The sequence below is a fragment of the Gasterosteus aculeatus genome, chromosome 18 (assembly GCF_964276395.1).
Source record: "Gasterosteus aculeatus chromosome 18, fGasAcu3.hap1.1, whole genome shotgun sequence".
NCBI lineage: Eukaryota > Metazoa > Chordata > Actinopteri > Perciformes > Gasterosteidae > Gasterosteus > Gasterosteus aculeatus.
In genome coordinates, this window is record NC_135706.1 from 5197354 (window position 1) to 5215142 (window position 17789).

A 17789-nucleotide genomic window follows, 5' to 3' on the forward strand; every position below is an offset into this window, starting at 1 on the left:
GACTACAAATTAAAAAAACATGTTAAATTGACTGATACATGTTAAGTTGACTGAAAGAAGGCCAAGGAGGAATCCTGCGAATGGAGGTAAACTTTCTATAAGGACGCAACACAAAAACAACAACAGTTCTTCATCAGACTTATCTCAAATTTTGTTTTTGCTGTGAAATACTTGATAGGTTGACTTCTTCAGGCCTTCAAAAAATGATTCTGCTTAGAGCTCAAACATAAACAACCACTGCTTCAATCGATGGGGGCAAGGATCACAACTGTAGGGGACCACTCCGTGTGTTTGTGTCTTACCAATCTTGGGTCTCTGTGGATTGTGTTCCTCGGGATCGTCTACGAAGGCCGGCATGTAGTTGTTCAGATCAGCCTGGAGACAGTGGACCAGGTATCTGCATGCACAGTACAGCGTGTGAGAGACAAGACTCCACCAATAAACAATATAGAAGATCTTCTTTAGTTGTATGTCTTTAAGGGCGGTTAAACATAACCTTTCAAATTGTTTAAGAACTTTTGTTGTAAGGAAAATCAGAATAACTACCTGTACACTGATCTTTGATTCCAGTTCTTTTATTAAACATGAATACAGCAATTTCAACCTAAGGTTTTCTGGTTTTGAAGGAGTTTGGGATTTCTTTATTATTTTTTTGGAAGAATAAAATGAGCCAATATATACAAATGTATATTTACATTTTGTTCTGTGTTTCTACGCTACTAATCGGGAACTTTAAAGAAATTAAAATTTCAAACAGACATGGTTATAATGAGACTAATGCATTCTCAGATTCCTGTGTAGATGTACTGTAAATATGCACGTTGTGTTCACAACCTCACATCTAGCTGTCCAGGCAGAAATAAAAAAAGAGCTGCGAACCAGATGTGCAGGTGTTTTCTCATTTTCAACATATTCCTGTTGAAGTACTCCAACACAGACTCATAATTCTTGAACTCAACAGAGAACTGACCAAACTCCCTCCCTGTCCCCGTCTATAATACACATCTGACACATTCCACGACATTCAGGATTCGCACGCGCACACACAAACTGACTTGAATGCCATCTGGACCAGATGGGCGAGGACGTCCTGAGCGTCCAGCGTGACGCGACTCAGGTCTCGGTCCTGCTTGACAAAGTTAAGCAGCTCCGAAGCGTTGGCCATCCAGAAAGCCAGCGCTCCGGCGATGTTCTTCTGCTTCTGTAACGTCACACACACACAAACACAAACACACACACACACACACACACACACACACACACACACACACACACACACACACACACACACACACACACACACACACACACAAAGAAAACACAAGGATGAAGAGTGGCAGCCAGAAGGCACAGTCGTTACCTCACGGATAGACTCATGCCACGCACACACCTCCCTGTAAGCCAACCAGGTGCTGAGAGGAAGAGTGGTCATCACTGTCACTCAAAAGACGGTGCTCAATTAAACACTCTTTGATTCTTGAAGACTTTAATGTTTGAATGTGAGCACAAAAATTATTTTTCCTTTATGACTTTGAGACATTAGCGACCACTCGTTTTTTCCCCGCAGACACACACTCCGTTTAGCAGATCACCAGACACGAGCCTCCTCAACTAACCGGTTGTTTCTTTTAGATAAAACTGCGTGTTTGGACCGTAGACTTACACAAAGGAAGAAATGCGAGCAACAGAATCAAAATGATTAGAAGTGCATAAGTTGCCAGTATATCAGAATGACAATGACGTTTTTGTGGTCAACAAGTCAGACTTTAAACTACATTTACAACATCTTTCTATTGTTGCAATTGATATTAATATATTTTGATTTAAAGTAGTCTAATTAAGACATTGTATCTCTACGGACTATTACGTAGCTGGCAGAAGCAACTTCTTAATTGAAATAAATTAAGCAAATTTAGACAGACTTTGGTCTATTTGTAAATAACAAAAGAGACTCTGCAGGAGTTTGTTTCCTGGTCCTGAGATCCTCAGGGAGAACAGAGCTCTGAGTGAGAGGGGCCGATTGGTTGATGTTAATACCCACTCCACTCAGAGAGGGAGGATTGTGGGAAGCTCAAACAAAACAGATAAAAGACAAAACAAATTTAAAACACTACATTCAAAACAGCCAAAGAAAGAGAGATGGAGCGAAATGCATCAAAAACAAGACGTGACAACAAAACATTTGGGAAACACTTCAAACATGGAAAGGTGGTTGAATATATGTTAAACAAATGAAGCAGAGGGGGTGGAGGAGGTCAGAGGGACGCGACTCGTCTCTCATCCACACTGCTGAGTAGTAGAAGCAAGACGTGATGTCACACAAGATGGATGACAGAATTAAAGGTGGAGCAACGGTGGAAAGGGGTGGTTGCTTTGGTTTTGCTGTTTTTTTGGTTTGTTTGTTTTTTGTTTTTTAGTACCAGGCAGGTCCGGGAGGCTGAATAGAATTAGTTGGGTGGATGTTGCTGTTGTTGCTTAGTTTTCCAGCTTTGGGAGGACGCACTATTATGGCTTTATTTTTCATTTCTGTTAAATGGAGAAAAAGAAGCAGCAGCAACAATGAAGGGCTGGTCAAAAAAGCAGAAACGGGTAAAAAAGTTGAAATGGAGTAGGGAGGCAGAGATTCAAAGAAGAGCCAAGAGGTTGATGTAGTTGGGCGACATGATTTGACATTTGAAATCCTCAACATGGTACCTGGTTTGCCTTCAAAGAAACGTCAGTAATTTGCGCTGATGAAACTCGACCCATGTCACCAGCGATCTTCGTGGGAGTCAAAGTGTGAGGTGTAAATTGCATGAAAGCAAACGTAACAAAATGGTAATTGTCCAGCATTCAAGCGTTCAAGGATATAATACACAAAAAGAATGGAATTCTCATTATGCCATGAATGATGCCTGCTTTAAAGATGTATTGCCTTTGGGTAACATTACAAGTCACATTTGCATTTTAAATCTACATATAAAGCAGTAATTTATACGTTTCTTACAATAAATGAACATTCCTAATATAATTTGGGATATATCAATGAACAGTTTAGAAAATGTCCAAAATTAACCGCTAGCTGTCTACAATAGTTCCTTTTCTAAGCCAAAAGTAAAATCCTTTTTCACTTCATTTTTTATTATGGTGGCCCATTCCACTGGCCTAGAGGACAGGAAAAGCTCAAGTCACTATTCCATAACTGTCTCACTATGTAATTGTCTTTGTAAACTGCTGAGTTGAACAGGATATCCATAGAGTTTCTTTAAAGGCAGAGAATTGAGTTCCAACATTTACCAGCTGGGTTTCAGATTTAAAGCTACATGAAACATCGAGACACATCGAGCTTGAGATGTTTTATCCATGTCGCCCACACAGAGAGGAAGAGAAAGAGGGAGAGGGAGGTAGACGAGTCTGTAGCAGCCGTATCATGGTGTGCTGTCCTACCTGATCCCCTTCAGGAATCTCCTGGATGGAAGGAAGAGGAGGAAGAGGAGGAGGACACGTTCACAAGACAAAGAGAAAACACGTCAACAGCTACAGTATGGACACAGCCATGTAACACACACACACACACACACACACACACACACACATACATATATATATATATATACATATATATATATATATATACACACACCCACACACACACTCTGTGACATGGTTATGTTTTACAATGTGAAGACATCTGGAATCAGTTATAGAAAATAACTGGGGGAGGTCAGATGAAAACCACATCTGGTCAAGAAAACATCACACGGGGTATTAGTTAAATCTACCAAATTTTGTTTAAAGCTTTTAAAAGATCTCTTTGATGTCCATTTAAAGAGATAGTTAAGATCTTTTTGAGGTGGGGTTGTATGAGGTACTTATATCAGTTCAGTTGTTTACAATATTTTCACCGCTTTTACCTGGTTCTCAGTCATTGGACTCCTTTATTTAATCCAAACTAATCCTCGAAAAAGGCAAAAAAACTTCCAGCAACATTAACTAACTAACCGAACAATGCAGCGTAGGAATATTTTGTCTTCTGAAGTGAGAAATGATTGTTTTTGTCAATGGAGTCCAATGAAGAGTGCATAGAGATGGTAGATCGGCGCGCTGTTGGAAAAGGCCTCTGACATTAAGAATAGGTGGTGAAATTTTTACTATCCCTTTCCTAGAGTGAAAGTAATCATGGGTAAAAATGGGTCAGAAACAACAACCCTGACATTCTTTTACAAAGATTGCTAAACAATATCATGAATTATTATGAAACTGAATCATAATTGCTTTTAAGAACTGGAGCCTCAGATTTGAAGGTGCAAGTAAAAACACAAACAAGCCAAATGTAAACAGGAATCCAACCAGTGTGAAGGTGCATAAATGAGCAACCTAAAAAAAGTGTGAAGGGAAAAATAAATCCTTATGTAAAGTTATTACAGTTTTTTTCGATTGCTAAACAACAGCGTGACCAAATGTCTCTTTTGGAAGCCGGATGTGAGGACACGAGTCCAGAGGACTGCCAGGGATGGATGAGGACCTCCAGAAGGTTCTTTCCCAGGTGCATGGCAAGAGACAACATTAGATGCGATGGTGATGGAAACCTGTGGCCTGATGCTAGAGAGGTAGGATCAGTCCTTCAATTATTTGTTTGAATTACAGTGTGTACTTTTAGTTTCTACCTTTTTTTCTCATTACTGTAATTCCATAAATTACTACAGACTTGAAGCAAACGGCTAATTTTCATTTACCTTAAAGAATTGTTATGTTCTAAAAAAAATTAATAAATCATGTGAAAGAATGTCACTTTTCTTTGAAGAAAATCTTACTTTGTATGAAGTCACTGAAATGGTTCAAAGTGTAAAGATGAACAGTTAGTATTTTCTGTATTGGTGTTTGATGCTGGTGTTTTTACTCTCAGTGTGTTCTGAGTGACAGTGTGTGTTCTCTCAGCGAGGCTTGTGCAGTGTTGGCTGCACTGAGCCTGTTTTGAGTCATGTGTTAAGAGTTGTGTTGCTTGGAGTGAGTTTTGCAGGTGATGTGAACTGATTAGTTCAGGTGACTGTTGGTTCTGCAGACTGTAGTTAGAGTTTTGCACATGTGACTCCAGTTGGGCCCGCTGTCGTTTAGCAATCGAAAAAAACTAACATTTCAACAGAACACGTAATTACAAGAAAGTGTGACCAATACAAAAATAAATTCAAGCTGTGGACATTAAACACAGCAAAACACTGCGTGCAAGCCTTTAAGGGGGACATTTTAGGTGGATGTAAAGCACGATCATGAGTCTCCAGCACATCACACACACTCAAGCTGGTCACAATCATTCAAAAATTCAAGATTTAGTTCTCGGCATCCCAGGGAAAGCTCAAAAATCACCCCGTTTTAAAAGAAGGTTTTAACATTCCCGTATTCCTCACACGCTAAGAATACTTCCAAGGTGAAATCCTGCTACATACAGACATAAATAGATTCATCTACTCAGTTTGCTTTCATGACTTCACTGCATACCAGCGCTAATGAGTAACTGGCTGCAGCTAAACAAATCAAAGTGCATGGCACTAATACAAGAACGATTGACATTTACGAATACTCAAGACTTGTGTTTGGGAATTCCCTTTAGACTTTTCCATTTAATGCTATGAATACTTTGGCTCCCCTACATTTTTGAAGTCAACATTGTACTGTTACATTACATGCTGTTAGATTTATAGCATCTCTTTACAGAAGTGCGTATTTGTAACATTTTATCTTCTTCTAAAGGGTATAAACATGTGCTGGCTAATAACTTGGCACAAGTATCAAAGCTTTTAGATGTTTTTGTTCCCAGCAATAATGGTCAGGGATAGCGCCGTGCTAACTGAAGTTCAGCATACACCATGTTGCTCCGTGGCAGGATTCGCATCCAGAGCATTTAAAACTGCACAGACTGGTGCAACAGAGATATCGGTGCAGAGAAAGTAAAGGAAACATGCAAACACAAACGCCTTACACAACTACTCAAGCAGTTGTAGTAGTAACAGTGAATTGGGGGAATGAAACCCACTAAATGTCAACAAAAGAGCGTGAAATACATGTAGTGTTATTAAGGAGCAGAACACGCTGAGTTAATGCAAAATTCATAATACATTCCATTATCTTCAAATATCACAGCACACACAAACACACATACACAGAAAAAGGACGTGAAAAGTGGTGGTACTGACCTGAATGACTCCCTCCATCATGCTCACCATCTTGTTGACGATGGCAATGACTTTGTGCGTCCTCTCGGACGGCGACATATCGGGCCGGTAAGAAGGCGAAAGGACGTAGCGGCAGGCCATGTACAGGACGTAGGTGGGGGAGAGCTTGAAGTGGACCGTGGAGCTGTTGGTGTAGTTGATAATGGCTGACAGGAAGGTGTCTTCAGCTGGATGGACACAGAGAGGACCAGGCCGTGAGACCACTTGCATTCTCCTACAAAGAGTGTGCTTCCTGCACGACCGTTTAGGCCTTTACAATCTTTCAAATAGCGTGCTTCCTCTGCAAGGCAAGGTACTTAATCTTTTAACTATTTTGTTTTTCAATACATCTTCCATGTTTTTATTCTAGATACCATTCATTTTAGCAAAGTAAAACATATTTCATGTTGCCACAAAGTATCAGCTGCTTAGTATGAAAGGATTGTATTGGCATTGTATTATAAATCTGCCTTCTCCAAATGTTTAGCCATATAGTTTCTCAGTATGGTACAATAATATTGCCAACAAATATAATAATTATAATAGGTCCTTCTCTTTGTCCCTCAATCTCCATAGTTTTGAATAGGCCTCGCATCCTGTTTAGTTAGTAAAAGTAAATGTGTTTTTAATCAGACACAGCAAACAGTCCATCACTCCTGGCAAGCGGTGCACAACCAGCGGTGAGGTCATACAAGTGGCTTATTCAAGTGACGCTGTCACAGGGACTGATTCGGTGGGACTGCAGCCCAAACAAGAAACGTTGACTCTAGTGTTTTAACTCCAAATCAGCTCTCCTGAAAACAAGCAACTGTCAAACTAAGTATTTAGTTTATTCTTACTCAAAGTGCTCAATTTATCACATTTAAACATACAAATATTGACTGTGTTTTTCTAGGTGTAATTGCAGGAAACATAGCCTTTAGGCCAGGGGTACCCAACTAAAATGTAAAGAGGTCCAGTTAGAGAAACTTTCAACAAGCAAAGGTCCAGAAGATCACAATGCCCAACATATATTCTTAAATTCACCCTATCAATATACTTGCATGAGACATTGACAGGTTTAGCAGAATAAGTCCAATGCATTGTAAATAGAGTTCAATAGTTTCCAGCCATTGACTTTTTCAGAGCAGAAAAGGGCACACAAGTACTTACAGTTGTCTCTGAACTCGATGCCGGCTGGCAGAATCAGCTCGGTTCTGTCGACTGACGCGTCCTGAGACCTGATGAGACAGAACAGCGCCATGAGAAAGGGAACCATCAGTTAGCAGGATTGAGGAGCAGAGGACTGGAGAAAGAATAAAGATGAGGGTCTTACCTGTTGTCCTGCTGCTCTCCTCTGATCATGGGTTTGACCATGCCGCGCTCCATCTCCCCTGAGCTCTACACGCACACGCGCGCACACACACACACCAATGTACAAATGGAGAAGACTTGTGTGTTATGAAAACTACTAACAAGAAGCTTACACAACATGCAAAGAAGGCTATTTTCAGTTTCTTGGTTTTCCAAAATGGTATGATTGCAATATGTTAAAAGCTATTTTATATATATTCAAGTGTTGCTGCCAATTGACAGGTATTGAATACGTCATCAATGATTTCATTTTAGATATACATGCTAGGAACTACAGTCAGCCAATAAATCATCATTTCACTTCAACATTTTTGGTAGTCAAATCGGTCAAACATTGCATCAGAAATGTAAAGATGATTATCTACTTCTCTTTTGGGGGCTTTGACCGTTGGATAAAGCAGGCATTTGCTCGACAAACAAAGTAATTAATCAAGGTAGTAATCAGCGTTGTATTGTATTATATGATTTACTATATTAGTCAATATAGTAAATATTAGTCAATATAGTAAATCATTATACATTACCAGATTTGTCATTCTTGAATTACTATTTTGTATGACACAGGAGTAAATTAGTAAATTATAGATTAACATCTGTGTGTTACCTTGCTGGTGGGCAGCGGAGCTCCACTGTGGACGTCTCCCTGAAGGTCGAAGGTTGTTTCGGGTACACTGCTGCAGCAAAGAAAACAGACATGCAGCGGTTTAGAGGAGGAGCTATGCTCCACATCAGCCTTTCATTAACGACGACAAAAGCTCAGACTTGATCCACACACAAAATCATATCTTCGTCTGGGAGGAGAGAGTGGGACCAGAGATGCAGAAAATGACTCACTGATACGTGCGGATGGATACATTTTGCTTTTTAAATACTTACGCATAATAAGTGTCTAATTAGATATAGAGAGGCCTGATCAGCAATGCTAACTAGCCAGTACAATGAGTGTGTGCGCGTATCGGTGTGCGTTTAAGTGACAGTAATTAAGTGTGACAGCAGGCGGGTTCAAAAGACAGGCTAGGGCTTTTCATGCCCCACATGTCAGGAGGGCATCAATGTCAAATAAATACCAACACGCACAAACACACAAGCCGTGTGTGTGGGGCGCCTTCATGCTATGCACAATGACCACATGCAGCCGCAGCACGTTAAACCATTAAAAGCTTGCCCATGCTCATTGCTGGATGGAAAAATGTGTCCATATCAAACCACGTATGCAGAATACATTTATTTTGGGTTTACTCTAAAATATTTTTGATTCTTAGATAAGGCGGCGTTGGCAACGTGGTGGCAGATTATTAGAGATGCTCCGATCTGATCGGCGCCGATCCATATCGGCCGATATTGCCATTATCGGTTTTGATCGGCGTTCTCAAAACGGCCGATCAAATTTGGCCGATTAAATGGCTTCGCCGGTCTGGCAATATTACAAGGTGTCGGAAAAAGATAATAAATTTGCAGTTTGCAACGTCTGCTCAAAAGTAGTTCCCCGTTGAGGAACGCGTCAAAGGGGTTTCAACACCACGAACCTCATACGGCATTTGAAAGCTTGTCACATCAAGGAATTTGAGGAGTTTACGAAGTTGGCGAGCGTTAAGGCAGATAAAGACAAAGAGCGTGCAACCTCTTCCCAAACGCCACTCACTCAGCTGACCGTAACAGAGACATTGAAACGACAGCAACCATACAGCAATGACAACAAGAGACGAAAGGAATTAAATGCAAAGGTAATGGAATTCATATGCCTTGATCAGCAGCCACTGTCTGTTGTGGAAGACGCCGGGTTCAAACGCCTTGTATCCTGCTTGGATCCACGCTATACGCTGCCGGGCCGAAAATACCTAACTGACGTTTGTCTGCCGGAATTATACCGAAATGTCTACACGCACATCGAGAGCCTTATGAAGGACAACATCAGGGCAGTTAGCTTCACGAGTGACATTTGGAGTTCGAGTGTCTGTCCTGTGTCTATGCTGAGCCTAACTGCGCAGTTTAGCAGCACGAGTCGTCCTCTCCGCACCTTGTACAAGTGTAGATAGCGAGCGACTTTTCAGCACAGCAGGACATATTTTAGATGAGAAGAGGAACAGGTTGACTCCTAAAAATGCTGAGATGCTTATATTTATCAAGGCAAATCTGCCAGTGATGCTGCTTAATCAGAAGTAAGGTTTGAATACTCTAGTATGCCCCCTCTCCGAGTGAGTTGAGTGAGTGAAGTATGTGAGTGAGTGAGACACTATACAGATAGATATACATGTTTTGTTTAATTGCTGACTTCCTGTGCACCTTTAATCTTTATTCTGTCTGTTAGCTCCTATAAGCTCCAAGTTCTATTGAGAGCCTCTAGAGAGTGGAATGTTGCACATGTTATTCTATTGTTGTGATTTTCATTTAAAGATTTATATTTTTATTATTGTTTTAATATTGATTATTATTTACACATTTTATAGTAAGCGAGAGAGCTTTTCTACATTGGAATGTTGCACGTTCCCTGCAATAAAACGGATGGTTGTCAATTCATGATACTCTCTCGTCTCGTAATTTAAATACTTAAAATACAAAACCAATGTTCTTAAGAATAATTCATTTCATAAATAATGCTACACAATAAATAGAATGCTAAAATTGACACCGTGATCGGTATTATCGGATCGGCAGATACTGATTTCAGTGATCGGTGATCGGCACCAAAAAACCTGATCGGAGCATCTCTACAGATTATGTTTCTTGCCAGACTTCCGATGCCAAATAGCTGTGTGCTCACAAAAATAAATTGGGCCTTTTCAGACAAATTGCATCTCTAATCGCTCCAAACATTGTGATGAGTGTCCTGCTCAAATGAACGAGGTATCGGTGTAAGTTTGTACAGCAGAACATTGCAAAGTAGCCCAGACAACCACAAGGATCCACTTCCAGCAATTCAGGCTTTTACTCCAGACTGAGGTGACACTGCTCAAAGCGACAGACAGTGTTACTCCACAGAGTACACTAAAGTTTCTTTAACTTCAAAAATGAAGATGAGAGTAAGAAAAGCTACACAGTTGTTGAGTATACCATTTGACCCTGAGAAGGCTGGTTAGGTGGTCTGATTAATGTACAATTGGGCATTATTGAAGAATCAGATCAAACCAGCTGTAAACACGGGCATTGCCAGTTTATCAAGATGCGGCGGTCGCTGTGTCATCACTGTATTTACACATTAATCTAATGATTAACTCCCGGAGGCAATATCTTGCCCTTTAGCAGCCAGATCTTAGCCACGAGTAACCCACATCATCTTACATTCGCTCTGTGCCGGCGGGAATGGAAACAGATGCCAGTGGCTGCTGAAAGGCCACAAGCAGAAAAGATGTGGGCCACCAGCAAAGATGGAAAGACCCGAGAGACGATACGACGCTGCTACTCTGACCTGACCGTGAGCGTACAGAGAGTCATTGTTATCTGTCGGTTTATCGCCACCAAGGGGACATTTATCACACACACACACACACACTCACACTCACACTCACACTCACACTCATTACTGGTATATTAACCAAATCAATTTGACAGTTTTGTACCTTTTTGGTCCACTTCAGAGTTTAAAATAGGTATCGCTCCCCGGTACAGAAAAGCCGCTCTACAATCTGCCATTGAATTTAAACAAACAACACTTGAGAAAAGTTCCACCGTAGATCTCAAAATCCTTAAAAGAAACCAGGACACACGCTATACAAGAGAAACCAAAATACTTCTACTCCTTTGAAAGAAGCCATTCATGCAGAGCCGCACAGAGCGGTGAGTTAAGGCGTCAGTTACTTACAGCGCTCACACCTCTCTTTCGCCTGCTCTCAGTCATCCATTGAGTCATTAGAAGCCATTCAATTCCAGTTCAAAACCTTTTATTCTGGTCTTTTCCTCATCGTCAGCCGGCTCACATACTTCCTTCTCCTCTTATCGGGTGTGCTCCCCCTTCCTTTCTCCTGTCAAGTGTGTGTACCGACAGCGAGCGGGAGGGAGGCCACACCCTGCGCCATGTAGTTCGGATTAGATGGCAGCCCGCTTGCCATAACCCCAGACCTCCGCTCTTCCTCTCATTTCCTCATTATCCCCACCGGTGCAACCCAGAGGCTTCCCTCCTCCCCCTTTTCCTTCCCCTTCATCTACCTCGCTCGGCCCGCCAACTCCCAAACCGCATCTACTCCTCCCTTCATCTACAACAACACCCTCTCCTCTGGAATAGTGGGGGAATGAACGGTGCGTTAAGCGCCGAACGCCTCCTCACCCGGACTTGTGTCGGCTCCTCATCATGGCGGCCGTCTCTCTCTTCCCGCCCTGGTCGAACATCGGGTCCACGAACTTAAAGACGTGCACTGAGCCGAACTGGAGGGTGGAGCCCGAACGCAGCACCGTGGTCTCGTTGAGTCGCTGCCCGTCCACGAAGGTGTCGGCGTCTGGGCCGTGAGGCGTCACGGTCACCATGCCCTCGCTGTGCATGAGGTTGCAGTGGTGGGGCAGGATCCCCGGGCCGAGCAGCTGGAGGCAAACAAGGGCAAGCGGGTCACCACAAAGCAGCTTGCGCATTACAACAGGTGTTCTGTGAGCTGTTGCAGTGCATCCTAATTGCTTTTTTTTTTTTAAATGTAAGTTAAGATTCTAAATGAGTTTACCCAAGAAATCCTATGAAATGTAGTTCTGTGCTTCCCAAAAAGATATTCAAACAGAATTCAGCTAAGTTTGATTTCTCCTGAGAAAGCATGACTTTTTTAGTACTGTAATTTGATTAGTGTGGGCACTGAAATCAGTTTGGCTCCTCTATGTTAATCTACACATGACTCCATGTTATGATGTTGGAGCCATGTGAGAGTTGCACAGGGATCTAAAGTTTCCTTTTATGGGTCAAAAGTGGGGCGTTTGTTGTTTGGTTGTCTTACCCATGTGCCTTCTGGGGTGGGGGAAAGAAGGAGGGGATTTTTCAAAGACTGGAGGGGCAAATAAGAGCCCTTTTGTCAAGCAGATGAAAGTCATAAAATACATAGATAATCTCAGCTAAACCCGTATGATTCATGTCCAGTAGATCTCCAGCAGTCCGCAAATCTCGATGATTTGCTGTTATACATAAAATCTGAATTTGAACACATACATTCACTGACATTGACTCAACATCAGCGTTTTTGTGACGTAGTTACCTGGATGGCTCCGTCCTCCGTGCAGTCCGAGCCGACCTCGGTGACGCTTTGCTGAAGCCGGTAGAGCTTTGGTTTGTCGCGGGAGTCGGACCCGTCTAGACGCGCACACAAACACATCCAAACACTCACATTTAGCACCGGGCGTCTGCTCACTCATATTGCTTATCAACTGTCCCCACACAGTTGACAGGAGTACAGCGGGTACAACGTGACAAAAATAAAACGGTGGGTGGCTGGTTAGGTTATTGATTATTAGTAAACAGGAGTTTAGTTAAAAGCAAAGCGGCATATTAGTTCACCAGAAAAAAAGGGGAAAGATTGGCTGCGCTGATAAAAGACCATGAAAACCTCAGAACAAACTATAAAAATAATCCAAAAGAAAATGTAACAAGGCTACCAGGACAGCCTAGCTTCTACTTCCATCGAATGAGGTTCATTAGGAAGCGGGCTGCATGATCACATCCGTTATGGTTACAATGTATCTACGACAGACCGCCGTGAAATCAGGTTCAATAACAATGGGCTCCAAGTTCTACTACTACTTTACTACTCCAAAATTGCTGCGTCATTTTTGGTTTTCTACATCGTGTCTTAAAAGCATTTGATGTTACTCTGAGAAAATGCTATGTTATATGTCTCAGTAAAAATGACAATAACATGTGTGCATATGAAGCGTCAAATTGTAAAAAGATTTTGATAATGAAAATATGTAGTTAATATTTTTAATTTGATGTCATATCCACATCCTCATAAGGTGGTTGCCGAGCAGCTATATCCTGTGAATTGGTGCAGCTCTCTTACAGCCTACCGTTAGCTTGGCACTTGCCAACTGGCGTTTGTCTTCATACTTAAAACATAATCATTAAAGTACATTTGTGAAGAGTCTTCTGCTTCGCGACGGAGCTCGTTTCAAAATAATAAAAAATCCCTCCCAAAAAATCGTGGCCTTTTGTCTGGGGAACCAAGAGGATGCTTAAGCAGGGAAAAAGGGATTATTGCACCCCCTCCTAACAATCCGATCAGCCATTGCAACAGACACAGAGGAGGTGTGGTGGAATTATTTTACCTTCGTGGTGCCGATAGGCGTAGTAGGCATAGTGATTCCCTCGGCCTAGGCAAACAGGCACGCAGGTAGAAGGACACATGCGCAAGACACCACACACACACACACACACACACGCGCGCGCACGCACGCACACACACACACAAACACCATGCCATAAAAAGGTGGGGAAGAAAACAGACACATAGCAGAGGGTGAAAATGCAGCAAGGAGGAAAAATGCAGCATTACCTTGTTAACCAGTTAATTGGATGGAGGCATTCACACACTTATCAAAGCCACACCTATCATCAAAATTGGTCATCAAGGATGGAGGGACCCCACACACACACACACACACACACACACACACACACACACACACACACACACACACACACACACACACAGTCTCAGAACCAATCATATTAGAAGAACCACCAAAGCAATTTCCCATCTTTTCCACAGACTGGGACCCCTATCAAAGGGAATGTAGTAGATGTGTTGGGACATCGTGGACCAGAGTACGGTCTCAGCACTACAGTTTACTGCTGAGAAGAAGCCCCGGATAAGTTAATGACATAACGCATGAGACACATGAGGAGGGAGCTCAAGAGAGAGGGATCAGTAGCGGGAAACAAGCCGTTAGGGCTGGTCATACTTAGCAAGGTCAGGGGGTAGTTTCCCAAGGTGCCCTGGTAGGCGTGGGTGTTTGTGTAAGCACTAGTCATTTCCTCACTGCATTCCAGCAGTTTTATTGTTGCAAGTCACCTTTTGTTGTACTCCAAAGCCTCTCAACCTACCCAGTCTGATCCAGGCATTGATATACCTCCATTTCTTACAGGATGTGAGAGAGTATAATTAGGACATGACCTGATGTTTGTGTTAATATCACTGTAACATCTAAACTTGAATGGGGATTTCTTATCAAAATCCCTTTATTCTACACGACTATTACAGTGGAAAAATAGATGAATCCATAAAGGAAGGAAAAGATAGGAAAGTATAAGAAGTACAGAGTCGTTTATCTAAAATAATTTGGATAAATACATTTTCATATGATTTGTGGCCGTATGCGTGTTGAACTGCACAAAACGTGATTGTGCAGTTTTCCATGTAGGGACAGGAGGTATATATCTCAGAAAGAAACAAGGTCACAGGATACAAATAAAAAAAACAAAGCACCTCAGCCTTCAGAGGAACTTTTTTTTAATACTTTGGCATATTCATATTGTTAAACTGGGTCACTACAATTACCCTTTTGGTGGAGGATTTGTAAAGCACAGACATTTAAACTCCGCTGAACTCTTTATTTTCATTCTATACAGCCGCAGCTGATTTGGGGTGTTGATGGTAAAGTGAAGCAGCGGCAGCATACTCCATCATCTAAAGATAATTTGACCCAATTCCAAGAGCTGCTTCCAATATATACTGTGGCCCCCTGCTGTGGCTTTTATACAGTGAGGAAATCCTGTGGTGGCAAGAACAGAAACCACAGCACACATGCGATTTAACCTTTGAGTAACCCTGAATGTTATCTGCTGCAGTGCTCATGCGAGTAGCGACCTAGACCGTCTCGGACATTAGGGTGGTGTGTGTTGCACTTCTACCTGGGCTCAGCTCCACCAGGTAAGGCAGTTTCTCTGGCGGCAGTGAGCTGGTGCTGCCTTGCAGGCCGTGGTCGTCCACTTTCCTTCCCTTCCTCCCCTGGTAGTCTGGAGGCCTCTTCTTCAGCTGGAACACCAGCGCTCCTGATAAACCACATAATAAAAGCTTCAGCATGTCAGCATGGGGTGAGGAGCCACTAACAGGTGTAATGGCCGTGAGGCAGCACAAGGGGGCAATAGCATGCGGGAGGAGAGCAAGAGAAGAGTCTGGGAAAGGCACACTCATAAGAATTTGAGGTTGCAAAGCATGTGCATGTAAGTGACCTCTGTCAGCAGGCCAGTCCCTGAAGATCTGCAGTGGACACTCGGCATCGTCCAGAATCACTTCTTTGCTTGACTTATCGTCTTGCTGCAAAGAAAAGAGCACAGAAAGCAAATCAGAAATTTTAGCACACAAATACAGACGATTCAACCAGCGATGTAAATGTGAGCTTCTTTCAAAGTCACCAGTGGTTGCAAAAACAGGCAAACATTTTGCCCAGAACCAAGGGGCATAAGACACAAAAAGGAGCATTTAGTGTGAACATATCTAAGTTCAACAATGTGGAAAGATATTATAAGACGTTTTCCATGTATCCCGATTTGATGAGAAAAAATAAGATGACGGAAGTCAAGTAACCACATTTGATTGTGTCAGAAATATACAATATTAACTGGATTCAAATGGAGAGGACTCCTATGTGGCCAAGCCTACACACTGTAACGTGGTGCAGAAGGTAGAGCGGGTGTGCTGGGAACCGCAAGGTTGGTGGTTCGAGTCCCGACTGCCCCATGTCTCAAGTCGAAATGTTCCTAAGCAAGACACCTAACCCCTAATTGCTCCCTGGGAAAAATGTGAAAAAGCCATGGGTTTAAAGTGTATGAAATGTAAGTCGCTCTGGATAAAAATGTCTGCTAAATGACCTGTAATGTAAAGTTGTCGTGCTGAGTCATTACAAACAGTATAAACTGGTTTAGAAAACAAAGACCAGGGATGTAGGTTTCCCCTCCCCAATGAAAGGACGCTGTCCTCACGCTTTATCTTTCTTTACAGCGCTGACTAGTCTACCACCCTCCTTAATCGAGCTTAGCATCATCTCAGTTAACATTCGCCCCCCTCCAAAAAAACACACACATATGAGACATGGTATTAGCTCATTAATCATGCTCACTAACATAATGGACTTTCCCTGTGCTTCAGTCTCCGCAAATTGCTACTGACTATCAGCAGTGTGTGTGTGTGTGTGTGTGTGTGTGTGTGTGTGTGTGTGTGTGTGTGTGTACTTGAGGGAGGATCTTTCAGTGTGTTGGTTGAGGGAGCAGCAGTTATTTCATATGATTGACCACAGTCAGAGTCCATATGAGAGGATGGATATGGGGAAGGCTGTGGAGAGGGCAGCCAAGTTCACCGGCAAGGCCACGCATGCATGTTTGCGCGCACACACTAAAAGACGGTTACATATAAACGCAGACATGAGCATCCACTGCTGCTAGAGCACTCAGTCTGAAAAAAATTGCATTCCTCCAAAAGGTTTTAGTACCAAGAAGCATTCTGTTTCAATCTGCCATACCGGTGAAGAATGTGTCCATTATACAGGGGTTTATGCGTGTGTATGACCTTGGCCGTCCTCTGCAAAGAAGGGAGCCGGATGATGGAGATGTGTTCATGGATGAGATAAGAAGACAGCAATTTTGAGAACTAAGAGGGTTTTAACTCCCTTTTGAATTCGTTGCATGTAAAATCATGACAAATGAGGTGCTGCTGCCATCTAATATGTACATTCAATGTGACTCTGTCGAACAGCATTGATTGCAGCTGCAGCTGGCTTGGAAGTCATCAAAAACCTATTCCTAAAGTTAGGTTTTCTGGCCAAAAGTAGCTTGACTTGTAGGGGAACTTAACAAATGGTGGTTTTTGCTTGTACAGTGGTGGAGGAGGAGGCCTTTGCCATTTTGTTTTAGATGATGAGTTCCCGAAAAAAAGGTAAAAGGCGAAGGAGTTGCAGGGAGATAAGCAACGTTACCCGGGAAATGCAGTACTCTCTGGGGTTCTCCTTCTCCAGACCGTACTTCTCCAGCGCCTCTCCCACAGCAAAGTCTGCCGTGTCTCTTGTGGAGAGCAGGATGGTCTTGTATGGGATGTTGGGCTTCAGGCTGTCGGCGTATATCCGCAAAGTGCCTCCTGCAACGGAAGAAGAAAACACAGATTTTGTTACTAATTTCACCCTTCACACGAAAGCGCGTCGGATCCTCCGAGCTGGCTGCATCTACTATCTACAGTAGTCTACATCTACTGCCACTGCTTAACAATACGTCTCCCTCTGCTCTTCTGTCCAACACCATGCAATAACAGTAAGGATCACCGGTCTTACTTGAACATATGAAATGACTACACA

General features: G+C 42.5%; 1 protein-coding gene across 45 annotated transcripts in view; it reads right to left on the reverse strand.

Annotated features, from left to right (window-relative positions):
• Positions 1–17789, reverse strand: part of afdna (afadin, adherens junction formation factor a) — a 91027-nt gene that overhangs the window by 38526 nt on the left and 34712 nt on the right. For 24 of the 45 annotated variants that reach the window (XR_013453327.1, XM_078092997.1, XM_040159923.2 and 21 more), the window contains exons 6-18: positions 17418–17575; positions 15679–15763; positions 15358–15498; positions 13773–13817; positions 12707–12801; positions 11803–12053; positions 8146–8215; positions 7504–7568; positions 7341–7408; positions 6171–6376; positions 3427–3447; positions 1056–1201; positions 303–397 (exon numbers count right to left, since the gene is read on the reverse strand). Coding sequence is in view for 44 of the 45 variants with exons in the window: in XM_078092997.1 (XP_077949123.1) it covers positions 303–397; positions 1056–1201; positions 3427–3447; positions 6171–6376; positions 7341–7408; positions 7504–7568; positions 8146–8215; positions 11803–12053; positions 12707–12801; positions 13773–13817; positions 15358–15498; positions 15679–15763; positions 17418–17575 (1446 nt within the window). In the remaining variant the exon portion in view is untranslated. The remainder of the gene's footprint in view (positions 1–302; positions 398–1055; positions 1202–3426; positions 3448–6170; positions 6377–7340; positions 7409–7503; positions 7569–8145; positions 8216–11802; positions 12054–12706; positions 12802–13772; positions 13818–15357; positions 15499–15678; positions 15764–17417; positions 17576–17789) is intronic. The other 21 variants (XM_078092999.1, XM_078092993.1, XM_078092980.1 and 18 more) reach the window with 3 other exon arrangements.